General features: G+C 46.4%; 1 protein-coding gene across 3 annotated transcripts in view; it reads right to left on the bottom strand.

Moving 5' to 3' along the window:
• Window positions 1–17,500, bottom strand: part of NXF1 (nuclear RNA export factor 1) — a 99,420-nt gene that overhangs the window by 51,739 nt on the left and 30,181 nt on the right. For all 3 annotated transcript variants that reach the window (XM_085856114.1, XM_085856113.1, XM_085856116.1), the window contains one exon: window positions 8,813–8,901. In XM_085856114.1, coding sequence (XP_085712240.1) covers window positions 8,813–8,901 — 89 coding nt within the window. The remainder of the gene's footprint in view (window positions 1–8,812; window positions 8,902–17,500) is intronic.

Raw genomic sequence — 17,500 nt, 5'->3', positions numbered from 1 at the left:
TTTCGAAGAGACAGTGAGAGTGTGAGATTTGTGTGGAAGGAAAGACATGTTCCACGTGTTGGACCAGTTTGTGATTTTATCCAGATCTGCAGTGAGCGAAGAAGCTGCTGCTTGCCGGTCTGAGGGATGACAGATGGTACGGCAGAGGGTGGAGTCGTCGGCAAAGAGAAATAGAGGATTTTCCAGAGAGTCCGAGAGATCATTGATGAAAACCAGAAAAAGAACAGGGCCCAGAACGCTACCTTGAGGAACTCCAGCCTGCACAGGAAGAGGGGATGAAAGAACTCCATTTAGGGCCACACGTTGACTGCGACAGGAGAGGAAGTCTGCGAGCCATGAGTGGAGATGGCCTTGAATACCATGGGAAGAGAGTTTGGTGAGTAGGGCAGGGTTCCAGACTGTGTCAAAAGCACGTGATATGTCCAGGGATACGGCTCGGATTTCCTGTCTGGCATTGAGGACCTCCATCCATTGATGGGAGAGCAGTAGCAGCATATCCAGGGTTGAGTGACCTGGTCTGAAACCAAATTGATGATTGGAAATCAAGCCATTGGAGAAGAGGAAGGATTTCATGTCTGAAGCGATGATGGATTCCATAACCTTGCTGATGATTGGGAGAAGGCTGATTGGTCTGTAGTTACAGGGATCTGTTTTTGCACCTTTTTATGCAGGGCAGTGATGTTAGCAGATTTCCAAGCAGATGGCAGATGACCTTGGGAAAATGAGAGGGTGAATAGAACAGAGAGAGGGTGAGCAAGAGCAGAAGAGCAGGCTTTGAGGACACGTGGGCTGATGCCGTCTGGACCGGTTGCAGAATCTGACTCGAGGTTTGAAAGCAAGCTCTCCACCTTGTCAGGAGAAAAGGATACAGAGTCCAGGGACAGTTGGGTGCGACTGGGTAAAGTGGGTAGAGATAGTGATGGGTTTGGGACACAAGATTTAGCTGCAAACACCGAGTTTAGACATTCAGCTTTATCACGTGTGGAATCAGCAGTGCGGCCATTTGAGGTAAGGGAGGGGATGGAGGGGGAACATACACCAGAAACAGATTTGATTAAATGCCACCAGGATTTTGAGGAGGGAGAGAGGTTTGAGAGTTCAGACTTGAGATGAGAAAGATGTTGTTTTCTGGCTCTCCTGAGGGTAGATACACACTTGTTCCGAGCTTTGTGGAAAGAACTGAGATTGCCCTCAGTTGGGTTTGCTTTCCATGAGGCAAAGGCAAGTTGTTTCAGGACAACTGCCTCGCCACAAGCTTCAGTAAACCAAGGGCGGGAGGAAGGGTAAGACAACTGAACACGAGAGGGGATAAATCTGTGCATGAGGGAGAGCAAGTTTCTTTGAAAGAATTCCCAGGATGAGTTGATGTTTGAGAAAGTAGTGATAGGAGACCAGTCTGTAAGTTTGATGGCTGCTCGGAGACCCTGCCAGTCGGCTTGAGTGAAATGCCAGACTCGACGGCGGTGAGGTGGTTCTCTGATAACAGCCAGAGAGATGTCCACTTTAACAAGGACGTGGTCAGAAGAACCAATTGGAGCGAAGGAAGAGCAGCAGATATTGTCAGGGAAATTTGTCAAAATCAGATCCAGAAGAGATGGAGTACCATTGGTTGAGATCCGCGTCGGGAAGTTGACCGATTGAGTCAGTCCCAATGAGTCACAGAAAGCTTTTGCTGATGTCCCATGGCAGGTGAGAGAGGTACCCACACCTAGCCAACTGGCGTGATGACAATTGAAGTCGCCACATAAGAGGAAGAGAGAGTTTGGATGAGAAGATAGAAGATGGTCCATGTTTTCGGAGAGTGAGGTGTAGATGGAGTCATCACTGTTCGGTGGACGGTACAGTACACATATAAACATGAGGTGGGAGTGGAGGGGAAGCCGAAGCCAGAGGTATTCCTGGGGGTGTGGGGGAGTGAGAGCAGTGCAGGGAGAGTGAGGAATAGAGTCTTTGATGAAGAGAGCAACACCTCCACCAGGACGAGGCTCAGGTCTGTCATACCGTAAGAAGGAGTAACCAGGGAGAGAAACTTGGGAGTCAGACACGTCTTGGGAGAGGAAAGTTTCTGTTAGGCAGATAATGTCTGGTTTGTCAGTGGCAACCTGTAGGGAAAGATCTGAAAGGTTTGAGCGAAGGCCCTGGATATTTGAGGTCCACACTTTTAATGAAGAGGTAGGGGAGGAGGCTTTGGGTGCAGGAGGTGGAGGGGGCGGGGGAGGGTAGGACGAGGGACGAGGGGGGGAGGTAAGGAGGGTTGCTGAAGGAGTGTGGGGTATTGCAGAATAGCGAGGGGAGGGGGCCGAATGAGGAGGAGAAAAGGCTCTGTGGTGCTGGGAGAGAGGGGGGACAAGAGACAAGGAAGATGGCAGTTGAGGATTTGAGGAGGTGGAGTGAAGAGATGGAGGTGAGAGGGCAGTGGAGGGAGGCAGGTTGTTGGATGAGAGGGGGGCAACTTAGAGAAGGAAGAGTGAGGGGGATGAAAGGTGGGAGAAAGGTGAGGGGGAATTTTTGAAAGAGGTGAGAGGGAGGCTTGGAGGGAGAAGAGTGGGATGGTTGCTTTGAGAGTGAGAGTGAGGGGTGAGGGGGTGAGTTGGCACTGAAGTTGGAAAAAAAGAATGGTTGATGGAAAGCGAGCATCCATGGCAAACTGTGGTTTTTAAAAGTTTTAGGTCAGAGATGCGATTTAACACAATTCTTGATGGATGCAATGAAGGCGAATTCAGAGCATGGAGAGAAGAAGCGCTGTAATAGTTGGATTTTTAGGCAAGGAATGAAGGAGAGGTCGAAATGAGAGCAGTCTGTTAAAATAGCAGAAGAGTAGTGCATTGTGAAACAGTAAAGAGTACCACATTTGTGAGAGAGGAAGATGAAGCATTATGAGATCGTTTTTGTTGTTAATATTAATGTATGAGAGTGTTCAACAGATTAGGTCATGGAAGTGTAAAAAAAAAAAGAAATCGAGGAAGACGAGGAGGAAGTTAAGAGGAAGAAGAAGTAGCAGAATCGGGAGAAGGTGAGCGTGTTGTTGTTGTTGTTGTTGTTGGGTATTTTATTTTTTTTTTTTTTTGAGATAAGAAAGAGATTAGTTGGGAGAATGGGGGATGTTTGGAAAGTGGGGAGGATGAAAATTGAAGGTAATGGGGAGGATAGAAATTGAAGGTAATGGGGAGAAAAAACAAACAACAACAAAAAAAAAAAAACGATCGAACACCGAGTGGAACCGGTAGGCCTCAAGCCTAGGACTAGGCCTCAAACACCAAGTAAGAACGTCGACATAAATACTCACAAAATAGCACGATTTTTGAAACAAAACCGAACTAGGAACACACATTAACATGTAGGTGAGAAAATTAAACAGTTAAAACGGGACAAATAACAACCGGAACTTAACTTTGAGAACATCAGCAGGGAGCCCCGAAGGAGACCTCTTGCCGCTCAAAACCGGAACCGGAAGTGAACGTTTGCGCGAACCGCGAACCGATGTTCCAAGTGATGCATGCACATACGAGCAGGCAACGTCGTGGATTTTCTACAATGTTTATTTTACGGGCGATTGACCTTTACGATGTCTCTGGGGTTATTCTGCATTAAGCAGCAACTCTTTAGTGGATAAAGACATTATTTGAACAAATTCATTTAATATCATTAACTGCTGCGAGCGCGGTGAAGACCGGCTTTAAAGTCAAAAGGATCCCATGTGGTATGCAGCCACAGGCTGGCCAGCCGTTCCTTATCAACCACTTAATTGGAGTGCTTGCTTGAGTGCTTAAGCCACTTGCCGAGCGACCTTTGTCGATAGCGGTACAGTGCTCCGTCATCACGAGCGAGCGATACAGTGCTCAGTCATCCCGAGCGAGCGGTACAATGCTCAGTCATCCCGAGCGAGCGGTACAGTGCTCAGTCATCCCGAGCGAGCGGTACAGTGCTCAGTCATCCCGAGCGAGCGGTACAGTGCTCCGCCATCCCGAGCGAGCGGTACAGTGCCCCGTCATCCCGAGCGAGCGGTACAGTGCTCCGTCATCCCGAGCGAGCGGCACAGTGCTCCGTCATCCCGAGCGAGCGGCACAGTGCTCCGTCATCCCGAGCGAGTGGTTCGTGAAATAACACCCAATTTCGGAGCCATTTAGCGTATTGACGTGTTTTCTCAATGAGCAATCAAAAAAAAAATTCCCCACTCGTCACAAGCAGCAGTTTATAAAGATTAATGTTTGTGAACATACCTGGGAAATGTTTATATGAATGCAACATTCTTTTTCGGTGAAACCTACACAAGGTTTTGGGGGTGTGTACAGTATGTACTATAGTCAGTAATCACACTGACTCTGACTCCAACTTGCCGATTCCCGAAAAATTGCTGATATCGGCCAAGCACTAGTGTGTGCGTTGTTCATAAAGCATAACATATTCCCTCTGCTAACCCCCCTACCCCCACCCATCTCTCTCTCCCTATCTGTCTGTCTGTCTCTGGACATATCCGGATGGTGATTATGTCTGGGCGGCGTTAGGCTCCAGATGTGTCCGGGGAGTGTTTGTATCCAGGATGCGTGTATTGTAGGACCTGTAGAAAATGGATTTTATTCAATATTTCGTTTCCGTCTTCACTGTTCTCTGCAGAATCATTTTGATGAAATGGTGTGAATCGTCATTAATGCTCCACCGCACATCTGCCTTCCCTTCATCTCACCTCAGTGTTCCTTTCTCCCACCCCTCCCTCCTCTCTCCTTTCCCCCACCCTCCCTCCTCTCTCCTTTCCCCTCCACCTCTTCACTCCCTCCCCGCTCTCTCTCAGTCTTCCCTCCTCTCCCCCCCCCCATTTCGTATTCCCACCACAGAAGCGATGGGTAAAATAAAAAAGTGAAAGCACTTCATTTGACATCACCGCAATCTATTTATGCAACGACGTTTGACAGTTCCACAGATTTGTGATTGAAACATGTGGATTGAACAAAACTTTATGCCCATGAACTCAAATTTATAATCATGAAATGTATTATCATATCATTATCATGCAAACTTCCTCTTGGTTGCGTGATTAAAAGGGTAGTCCATTGCTTTTAAGCCGAGACAAAAACATACAAAGAAAGAAGAAATGTTCAGATTCGATGAAGAAATAGATAGTGTGTCCATTCGGAATATGGGATGTGGGTGGTTCGAACCCCGGCTGAGTCATACCAAAGACGTAAATAACAGTTGGAAATCCGCCAAAATGTTACTTTGCTTGGAAATCCGATATCACTGCACCACATAAAAACGTGCAAAAACTGATCCCTTCAAATACAGACCTATCAGATTACTTCCATTCATCAGGAAGATCAATGATTCCATCATCACAGTTGATATGAAATCCTTCCATTTCTTCAACCTCATCTCAGATCACCAATTGTTTTCAAAACACTCCACCTTGGACATGCTGCTTATACTCACCCAACAATGGATGGAAGCGCTCAATGTCAGACGTGAGATCAGGACTGTCTGACTGGGCATATCTCGTGCTTTTGATACAGTGAGGCCTCCACCTCCGGTGCGAAGCACCCAACTTGACATCCTGCCTTCCTCTCCAAATTTACTCTGCCTTACTCTCTGCCGATGGCATCCAAGGCAAGCTCCAAACATGGCCTACTGACTTCCTCTACTCTCGTAGCCAACATGAGGCATTCAACAGAATCTTTTCATCTCTTCTCTCTGTCAAGGCTTGAGTGCCCTGAGGAAATTTTCTGGGCCCAGTCCTATTCCTGATCTGCATCAAAGATCTCTCTGACTGGAAAATCCTCTATCTATTTGCTGAAGACTCCACCATCTGCCGTGACATACCTCATCCTTCAGACAGGCAGGCTGCAGCATCTTGCCTCTCTTCAGACCTTGAAAAAAAAAATAAATCACAAGCTGGTCAAACACTTGGAATAGGTCTTTCAATCCTGACAAATCTCACACTCACCATATCTCTCTCTGACAGGACTGTCTGGCAAACCCTCCCATCTACTTTCTTAACAATCTTCTTGAAGAAGTTCAGTCATTAAAACTCCTGGGTCTCACTATCAGGCAAGATCTTCCTTGCGCAAACCACACTTCAATGTTTGCTTCGAAAGCCAGCTACAGATCATCCTCCGTTGTACAAAGTCCTTCCTTGGCACACCTGAATTCCGATCTAGCTACAACGCTTTCATCCGCAGTTTGAGGGAGTACTGCTCTCCCCTCTGGGCTGGCTCCCCTCCCTCACATCTTGCTCAGCTTGACGCCGTGGAAACCAAGGCCTTTAATATTATTGAAATCTCCCGCAATGAAGCAGAGTCTATGGGTCCATCACTTTGCCATCACAGACAGGTCGGTGGTCTCTCTGTCTTCCACCACCTCTTTTCTGGTCTTGCACCCTCTGTGCTTTGTCCCTCCCAGGTTTCTGCAGGGCATACACAGTCCACCATTAACACCCTTCTGTTGAAATTCCCTAAATTCATGATCACGATTTTTGCACGATCACTCCTCATCTCCACTTATCTCTTTTTTTCCCCACCTATGGAATCAACTTGCACTTCCTCTTCAATCTCATTCTTCCCTCCAGCTCTTCAAGACAGCTGTTCACCACCATCTCAGATCATCCCCAATCCAGAACCATGATCTTTTCTACCCTCGTTAACCCACCCCTCCCCTTCCTTCACCCCATTCCCTCCTCTCCAATTTCTAGTTTTCCTTCTGTATCCATTAGATTCCACAGCATCCAGTCAACATATGTAATGCTGGGGTGTCAGTCCATAAGGAAGAGCAGTCCTCCACCAGTGTGGACAAAGGCCTTGTAGGCTGCGAGTAGTTCCGACTTTCCAAGATGTAGGACGCCTAGTCTGTGGCTGGTTTTAGAAGCCAGCTCAGCCCAGAAAAGGTCATCGCTGATGGTGAAGCCTCGATATCCAAGGAACTGAACCTCTTCCAGTGGTGAGGTTGTTTGACGAACCTTCCAGAGCGACAGAATGAACTGAGGTTTACAAAAATTGAAGATGTTCCATTTATCAGACGAGAATCTAATCAATCAGCAAATAATGATGTTGCTGTTGTCTGCATAGCAATGGGATGTCGAGTTTACAACAATGCAGAGTTGACAGCAAAAAGGAAGAGAGGGTTCAGAACATCAGAGAGGTTGTTTGGTAGAAGAGGAACAAGACACGACCCAAGCCACTGCCTCGAGGTACACCAGGCACCACTGCAAGAGAGGGGAGGAGAGATGGCTTCATTGATAGCAACATGCTCGTTGACCGTGAGTGGAGGATGTCAGGAAGCTAAGTGTAAAGGCATCCGTGTATACATCAAAGCAGTGAAGGATGCATTGAATGCCTGATATGGCCACTGTCCTGACCTCCAGCTTGAGATGTACCGCCTCTGACCATTGGGACTAGTGAAGCATCATCATGCCATAGTTGAGTGACGAGGAAGGAATCCAAACCGTTTGACAAAGGAATAATCTTAAATCGGTTGGAATGATAGATTCCACGAATGTTCATAATTGGAAGGAAGCTTACTGGCCTAAAGTTGAGAGGATCTATTTTTCCACCATTTTTATGAATGGGAGGCGGTCAAGGGAGGACGACAGGCTGAAGAGAGCAGACACAAGCAAGATAAGGGTTTGAGAACACTGGGTCGCAGTCATCTGAGCTCATCACCAATGAAGTCAGGTCCACTTACCCTACCTTTTTGGATGTGATAGAATCTAGAGGCTATGCGTATGAGGAGGTAAATTGAAGACAAAGCAGGATGGTTTAGGTACACAATATTTGGAAGCAAACACAGAGTTCAGACATTGTGCTCTGCCTCAATCGAAGTCGAATGTGAGGCTGTTTAAGGTGGACAAGGGAATTTAAGTGGGAGCAGACACGAGAGACGGACTTGACAAGGCAACAGGAAAACTGAGGAAGGAAGCTGGTTGGACAACTCTGACTTGAGATAAGCAAGACTTTTCCTGCTTGTCTATGGTTGGAGATATTTGTTGCGAGCCTCTCAAAGGCAGCTAGAGTTGCCATCGGTGGAGTTATCCTACCATGTTGAGAAAGTTAGCTGCTTGAGTGAAACTGCCTTGCCACAAAATTTGGTGCACCAGGGCCAAGAAAAATCGATATGGTATCTGATGGGATAAACTGGTGCATGCGAGAAAGTAGGCTTTTGTGAAAGTACAGGTATTACCAAGCAAATCAATATCAGATTCTGTAGAGATGGCAGCCAAATCCTTTTGTGAAATTACAGTTGGATTGTGTGAACAACCAAATTCTGTGGCATTGAGATTGTTTTCTAACAAGTCAGAGAGATGCGAGTATGAACAATAAAATGATTGGTCGTTGTCAAGAGGGGCAGAGAAAGAACAGAAGAGGATGGATGAAAGCTGGTCATTACCAGGTTGAGAACCTGGTAATGACCAACATAACCAATCCATGTTGTAATATTTTGATTCGGTGAGACTTAATCGCACCAAGACCTTAAATGCAATACCAACGACTAGTTGTTGCAGATCTAATACCGAGTCAGTTAGCTTGGTTGCAGTTGAAGTCACCACAGATGAGGAACAGAGTTGGAATGGGTGGTTGAATTTACACTTTGTGAATCTTTACTCGAAGCACAATTGAAAAGGTTTGTATTTGTGTTTTTGTCCATGCATTGCAAGTTCATACATCATTAACCATGGAGGACTACGAAAGACACAATGACATAAAAAGGACTTCGACTTGATGTCACAATCACGAGTTTGATTTGAATAACCCGTAGAAACAAGCTCGAACATTGAGCATATTGATGCCATGAGCAGAAATGGTAGGCCGTTAAGGGAATAAAAACTCACCGAAGGAATGTTCTCGCCAATTATCTTGACCACGGTCTCCATGCAGTTCTTCCTATTCAAGACCAGGTCAATGTCATTCGTCTGCAAACCTGAACCAAGGATCAGAGGAACACGGTTGGAATAGCGAGAAAAAAAAAGTAGTACAAGACATGAAAACAAAAAAGATAGCCCCAAGACTTTCTGCATTAAAATTTTATTTTATTTTATTTTTCACAGGCAGATTATGGAGGGCCACAATCCAAAAGCGGTAGTGTGTGTGTGTCAGAGGATGAACTCTATAAGAATACTGATGGGGAATTCAAAAACGATACATGAACAAAATATCCACAATAGTCCAAGAAATGCCAATCTATGCCACAAGAGAGCCGTGTGTCACCATGTTATTCAGAGATAGCTGAATGGACTTCATAAAACTTTCAGAGGTTCAACAGTAAGTGCCAGGGAATGTTCTAGGCAAAAAAAAAAAATCACTTCATGATGCCAAAACCTTTGTAGTTATGTGAAAGGTAATATTCAATGATCCCTGACCCCATTCCTTACTGGGTATAGGGAAGTGCTTGAGGCCCTCAAAAAAAAAAAAAAAAAATATTTGATGTCTTCAAAATGTCAACAGGATTAGAACAGCACCGGGCAATGCTGGGTACCCCTGCTATTGCTTTTTATTTTCAATATACTAGCAGATGCAATTTGAAAAAAAAAATTCTATGAATAAAAAAATACCCTCGAGCGGGAGTGCCGGTCATCTCTGCCAGAGGTCGAAAGTAACTCTGTGCCAGACTGGAATAGGGGCAGTTCATAAAGTACGTACGCTCTACTTCCGGGTTTCAAAACCACCCACCCCCCTCTGTATGCAGGCTACTGACCACCCCCCTCATACATCGCTAATCGCTTGCAAAGCCAGCAGTTCATTATGAACCATATGATATTCATATGAACGTGCCGCGATTCGAGTTACGTGGCCGTTCGCACGCCGGCGGGCGCGAATCTGCAACACTCGTGCGAACGGCCACGTAACTCGAATCGCGGCACGACGCCCACCGGACGGACAATCCCGTCGTGACCCTCTCGGACTAACGCCGGGAACTAGTCACGGGTGGGCCTTTCGGTCTCACCACGATCGTGCCAATCGGCCCCCCGCGTGGGATAGGGTTGCTCGCCAAATTCGACCTACCTAAGTACCCACACGGAGGGTAGACCGGGCGATCGCACCTCGCCGCAGGTCGACTTCGGACACGGGCCACTTTAAGCGACCCGTTCCGTACTATCGGGATAACCGAGCGGTGTTATCGTCAACCTGGACGGTTCGATTAATTATCAGGCGTTTTAGCCCACGACCAACCCTTTACGTGAAGTAAGATGGAGATTCAATAAAGAGAAAAGACGAAGCGAAACGGGAGGAACAGTTCAACATAAAGCACATTTATTCCACGGCAAACGGAAAGCACACATATACAATTACACCAAAAGCAAATGTAAAAGAAGAAGAAACACACAATAATACACAAAAAGCAAATGTAAAAGCAAAACACAATGCAGATATACCACCGACTACCGAGCACACGGCAACACTTATGCAGTTTTACTTCACAGACGGCGCCGACAACACATATACTCAAAGCAAAAGAAAAGGACCACCCTCAAGGATGATGGGGGCAGACGGGCCTGGGGCCGAGACCGCGTCGGGCCTACCCGTCTGATGAGCCGCAAAATGGCGGTGGCGCCCCGACTCCGCGGGCCTCGCGGACAGTGTCTGGAATGGGGTGGGAACGGGGCCCCCTTCTCGCACTATCTCAGCGCGGGGGGAAACAGGAGGGGGTTGTTGATGCTCGGGGGAAGGAGGATATCTCCCTGGCTCGGGTCCCGCGACGAGCGTCTCCACCACGACCTCGGTCGCGTTGCCGGCCTCTCCTCTCCGCAGCTCCCCGACTCTGACACGAGCACCCCCTCGACTGCCTTCGCCGCCGCCACCTCTCCAACTCTCCACAGCTCCGTCCAACTGCCTTCTCCGACTCCTCTCTTGACTGGCTCTTCCCAACTCAACTCCGAACTGAACTTGACTGACTCCTACTACCTCTTTGGCGAGCGAACGCGGCCCTTTATAGCCCCCGGGGCTTCGCTCCTTCACCTTCGACCCTTTACCTCTGGCTGGCTCCCCATTGGACAGAGGAAAAGTGGGCGTGAATGCTTTTTGATCCATGAATCTGCATATAGCGATATTACTCCGACGCACCTGGAGGCGGGGCCAAATCGCCCCATGCTCACTGATAGGACGGAACAGAAGTGGGCGTGAGTCGTTTTTGATCCGATTGCTTCGGAAAGGCTGGTGCCTCTGCACGAGTCCAGTATCGGTGCCCACAAGCGGTGCGGGAATGGTGGTGATGCGATGGTTGCGAGGGCGGGTTGTGACGGTAAAGGTCGGGGCTGTTGTTGTGAAGCGGCGTTGCGGTTGGTGGTTGTTGTGTGATGGCTGTTGAGACGTGGTTGGTGGTGGTAGTAATGGTAGTAATGGCGGCTGGTCCAAAATAAAGATAGTAAAAGAAAAACGGCTATCTAGAGGGGTCGCAGCCCGAATGAATGACATTTATTCCCTCTAAACAACGGGTTTGGGCCTAACTACACATATACTAAGAGATATCTCACCTAAGGGACCTGAATAGTGGTTTGCGAATTTCGTCAACCACAACAATATCACAGCACGTCATTTATGAAAATAAAAGTACAAATTGACATTCAAGACAATGTTAATGTCATAAATGAAAGTAAGTGTGCATATAAACTTGTGTTCCATTGTTTTAGTTAAATCTGACAAAAGCTTCAAATGTAATATTTGTCTTGGAGAGTTCCGGTTCTTCATTTTTAATACTTTTATTTTTGTATGTACGTACTTTATGAACGGTCCATACGGGGAATCAGAACGAAGTTTGAAGGGCTATAAAATCGGAACGAGAGCAAATTTTTTTAAAAATGGCTTGTGTTGTTCTAGATAATAGTCTGTAGTATCTGAATCACTAATAACATTTGATCTCTCTTGATAAATGAGGGAGGAGATACGACTTGAAATCGATGATTTTCGAAACTTTGACAGCCTCGTGACATTGACCTCGACCTCGACAGTTATATCGTTGTGCATGTCTCATCGACCTCTATCCATTCCACTATTGGTTATTTGTCTCCACTCGGTTTGATTGTGGACGGACGTACGGACGCACAGACTTCGAGACTGGGGTTATTAGGTCATCTCTACTGAGGTGATAGAGATGATCTAAAAAGAAAGAAATCATATACGCCTCAATATACCTGTTTATCGTCATTTTTGAGCGATGATGTGAAATGAAACCTGACGTATTACTTCAAGTCCTTTTCCATTCAACACGAAGTAGTAAAACTTGCACATCACGAAGCAGAAGCAATAAAAAAAAAGCAATACAAATAAATAAACTAGAGCAAAGTCGACGGCGTGCCATCGCAAATCTCCATGCTTTCCCACAGTTAAAACATGTCAAAAAGTTTCACCAGGAATGACAACAGCAAATTTTGAGTTAAAATATCTTGTTTTGACCCCGATGACCCCCAAGTCTGGGGCATGAACAGGGCATCAAATTTTTTTTAAAAAATCGTTACATATTTCATACATCACCCAAGGTTGATTGCATATACAAAGCTATGTTAACAACAAACAAAAAGTTTAAAATGTGCCTGTAATTGTATTTTTGGGGATTTCCCCTTTGACAATCCCAGGACCCCAGGGTGAGGGGCCAAAATGATAACAGCCGACCAAGTTTGGTGAATTTCTGCACAACCGTTTCGGAGATCGTGTGACAGAGATAGAGACAGACACAGACCCTAAGACTTTGGGCAGACAGAACAATGAGAACCATGCACTCGGACAGACAGATGGAGCCGATTGATTGCAAAATCCCCCTTCAGTTTAACAGTACATTGGCAAAATTGTAATGCTGTCTCGACCAATCAAATTTGTCCCACTCGCTCTCAGGATGGGGGAACTTTGAGATTCTTCTTTTTCAACTAACTGATTCCAATAAGGTCTCGTGTACTTTTTCTCAAGACTGCATGGGGGGGGGGGGGGGTAAGGTGTTGTATGAACTCGTTATCACCACGCTTAAAATAAGAATTTTTAAAAAGGGGGAATATTGCAATTGCATGGGTAAAAGTGCAGTTTTTCAAAAAAGGAAAGCAAGGAGCAAAACGACTCCAGACAGTCCATGAGCCCAGAAGGTTTATTCAAGTGAAAAGCGCCGGAACGTTTGACCTCATGGGCTCATCCACCGACATCACAAAAATGCATTGCTGCCGGGTCTGACCCATGACTTTCCCCCCGAAATCACTCAATTCGTGACGCCATTACCGATAAACCTATTTTGCTCAATATCTAGCAAACTATGCATGATAATATCACGAATAAGGTGTCCATACCTATATTTTCATGGTCAATCATTACCCTGATGCTATGCATATTGCAAGAAAATGTATAATTTACCACGTAAATGCATGGTTTATCCACTAAATTAGCGACGCCATTACTGAAACCTCACTATCTGAAAAACTGTGCGTGATAATATCACAAACAAGGTGTCCATACCGATATTTTTATGGTCAATCATTACCCTGACACCTGTTATAACTGGGAAATGTGTAGTTTACCATGTAAATGTGTGGCCCACCCGCTCATTAAGCGACGCCATTACCGAACAATGATATATGGAAAACTTGCAAATGTGCAGTTCACATAATTAACTTGATGTCCTCTTGGCATTACAAGTCTTCTCTATCACTTTCGTCACTCTCATCACTGTCCTCACTCCAAGCATCATCTGACTCTTCCTCATCTACTGAATTAATTATCTTCCACACCATCCCCATCATCCTCATGTGGGCCTGTGAGGGACTCTGGAAGTGAACTTCCTGGATACCAGTCTGGTTCAAAGCAGTTTTGAGACAACTACCATCCATAGTCTGTTGGACTCGCCCCACCAGTTAGATCTGCAGCTCTCTTCCAGATTCTTGCCACATAGTGCACCCTTTTCATATGATTACCAAGTGTCTTGGCGCATGGGGGAAGAGAGGCACAGTTTATCTTCTTTATTCTGGCAAGGGGCTCCTTTTCGTCACCACCACCCATTCGCATGAACGCCTTGTATCTGGCTTCATTAATGTTAGAGGTTTTGAAGCCATACAGCACGCACACAAAGGATGTAACAGCTTGGATGTCTACCTCCTCAGCTGTTAAGAGATTGCAATGCCATCACATGAGCTGCATCTGACTCCATCCGCTGGAAGGGCTTCACTTTGCCCTTTCTGTATAAACACGATGTGAAATCACAACCAGTCAAGGCATGAAGGCCGATTAGTGCTTCAGTGATACCAGTCTGTTTCTTCTCAACAATGTCAGCTAGTTTAGTGACATCAATGTCGGTGGTTGCCAGATCCATAGTGCATGATGATGTTGATCCCTGCCGACCTTCCAGAAAGCCCAGGCAGAATGATGAAGACGTCCATATCAGTGGACCTTACTAGAATGTTACCAGTGGAAATGTTGTTTTCGTGAAAGGCAATGAATGTGTCAGCTTCTTCATGTTGACATTGGAGGTGATTCGGTTCCTCTATTTGCAGCACATCATCATCGTTGTTCTTCATCTCCATACACACATCACCATGTGAAACAGTGTTTTTCTTCCAAGAATTGAACCATATTGGAGCTTCTTCCATTGCTCCATTACAAACTGGTCAAACTCTTCCTTGAATGATCCACTTTTGAGTAACTCTGTGCCACTCTGTTGCTGAGCCTGGTCAGGTCCAGTAATGATGAATGATTGAGTAGTTGAATGACGCAGGTTTCGCTTGGTATCTTTGATTGATGGTGACTGGTACTTATCGATCACTAAATGGATTTGCTCCCCACGATACAAAAATACTTTTGCCAAAAGATCCTTTGCCCTGGTTGCATATGTGGACTTGCTGTGCTGCAGAACGGTTTCATGGAGGATAATACCACCATCAATCACTGTGGCTGTTATTGGGGGAAGACTGTTGTCAGAGAAACACCTCCTGTCTGCTTTCAAGTTTCTTTGTGAGAGATACCTTGTCCGTCTTCAGGGCACGTTTCTTTTCTCCTCTTTCTTTGCAAATTGTACAAATGGGGGTGTCAATTGCCATGATCTGTAAATAACAAAAAGGGACAGAGACCAATGCATTATTTGCCACATTGTAACAAAAGACAGAGATGGTACGACTCCAGTAGGCAACTTTCAGGGTGAACTCAACATTTTCAAGCACTAGAGTTGGCATTGTAATATTTCACCATAAAAAACATGGGTATCGACACCTTATTTGTGATATTATCATGCAGTATTTTTCAGATATTAATGAAAAAGAGTTTTTCCGCAATGGCGTTGCTAACTCAGTGGGTGAACTAAACATTTACACGGTGAACTATACATTTTCTAGCAATAATGCGGGTGTCAGTGTAATGATTGACCATGAAACATAGGTGGAGACACCTTATTCATTATATTATCATGCATATTTTTCCAGATATTGAGCAAAATAGGTTTATCGGTAACAGCGTCACTAATTGAGTGATATCGGGGGGGAAAGCCACGGGTCAGACCCGGCAGCAATGCATTTTTATGATGTCGGTGGATGACCCCATCAGCCCATGAGGTTAAACGTTCCGGCGCTTTTCACTTGAATAAACCTTCTGGGCTTCTGGACTAAGGGGTGTGCATCCCTGGAAAATATTTTTAAATTGATGTCAAAATATGCATTTTGGGGGTGATCCTGTCCAAATTGTAACAAAAAAAAAATGCAAATGAAAGAGATATTTGGGGAATTTTAAATATATATATATATTGTTACGGATTCGCGCCCGCCGGCGTGCTGACGGCCACGTAACTCGAATCGCGGCACGTCGCCCACCGGACGGACAATCCAGTCGTGACCCTCTCGGACTAACGCCGGGAACCAGTCACGGGTGGACCTTTCGGTCTCACCGCGATCGAGCCAATCAGCCCCCGCGTGGGATAGGGTTGCTCGCCAAATTCGACCTACCTAAGTACCCACGCGGAGGGTAGACCGGGCGATCGCACCTCGCCGCAGGTCGACTTCGGACACGGGCCACTTAAGCGACCCGTTCCGTACTATCGGGATAACCGAGCGGTGTTATTCGTCGACCTCGACGGTTCGATTAATTATCGGGCGTATTCAGCCCACTACCAACCCTTTACGTGAAGCAAGATGAGGATTCAATGAAGGAAATGACGAAGCGAAACGGGAAACAGTTCAACACAAAGCACATTTATTCGCGATGAACGGAAAGCACACATATTCAATTCCACCAAAAGCACACAGAAAAGAAAAACACAATGCAATTTACACAAAAAGCAAATGCGACAATGCAGATCTAATACCGATTACACGAGCACACGGCAACACTTATACAATTTTACTTCACAGACGGCGCCGACAACACATACCCAAAACCAAGGAAAGAATACCCTCAAGGATGAGGCGGGCCTGAGGCCGAGACCGGGTCGGGCCTACCCGTCTGGTGATGAGACGCGGAGCGGCGATGGTGCCTCAACTCCGCGGGCCTCGCGGGCAGTGTCTGGTAGGGGGTGGGAAAGGGACCCCCTTGGTCGCACTATCTCAGCGCGGGGGGAAACAGGAGGGGGTTGCTGATGCTCGGGGTATGGAGGATTTTTATTGTCCCGCGACGAGCGTCTCCACCTCGGCCAGGTCGCGCTGTCGGCCTCCCTGGGGTGCAGCTCCCTGCAAGACGCGAGCACCCCCTCGTCTGCCCTCGCCACCTCTCCACAGCTCCGTCCCCTTTTGCTCCGACTCCAACGCACACGACGACGACCAACTCCTTCTTGCCAACTCCACCGCCCGCGAAGTCTTAACTCTCTCTTCTCGTTTCTGACGAACACGGTCGCTTATATAAGCCCCGTGGCTTCGCCTTTGACCCCCTCCCTTCGACCTTTCACCTCGCTCCCCATTGGCCCGAGAAAAAGTGGGCGTGAATGCCCTCTGATCCATAAATTTGCATATATCGATCGCCCTCCAACGCCCTGGGGGCGGGGCCAATTCGCCCCTCGCTCACCGATTGGACGGCAAAAAGTGGGCGTGTGTCGTTTTTGATCCGCTTTTGAAGCACAAAATCCGTGATTTTGTACACGCTGTTCGGCGCGCGCCCTGCACGAGTCCAACACCGGTACCCACAAGCCTCTGTGTGCCCGTGGCCATTTTGATTATTTTACACTTCCTGTATTAAGTGGGTTTTCGTTATATCTGATCGCGAGTGGACTTTATTTCTTTATTTCTCTGTCCATTTTCATGTCCGTCTATCTTTCATCCCAGGACTCTCTGTTTTCGTCGTCCTGTCCCTTCTTATAATAAACTGTTATGTTATAATAAACATTGCAAATTTAGCAAGTGAGGAAACATTTGGCACAACTTCAATGGCAAATACACAGGGGAGGTTAAAACTGGTAATGTTCTCCAAAAAGAGATCAACGGAATTAACAATTCTAAGCAAACCTTCCAGCAGAGATCAGTAAACATAAACCATGCCACGTGTGACTTGTACAAAGGAAAGTTGCGAGTCATTATAAAACGAGTTTCAAAATGTATATTTTATAACACTCGAGTCCCTGTTCCTGGCACACTTTT

The sequence above is a fragment of the Eptatretus burgeri genome, chromosome 15, assembly GCF_056783735.1.
Source record: "Eptatretus burgeri isolate ZD-2024b chromosome 15, Ebu_testis_v1, whole genome shotgun sequence".
In the NCBI taxonomy this organism is placed as follows: Eukaryota; Metazoa; Chordata; class Myxini; order Myxiniformes; family Myxinidae; genus Eptatretus; species Eptatretus burgeri.
This window is presented reverse-complemented; position numbering and strand designations above follow the sequence as displayed.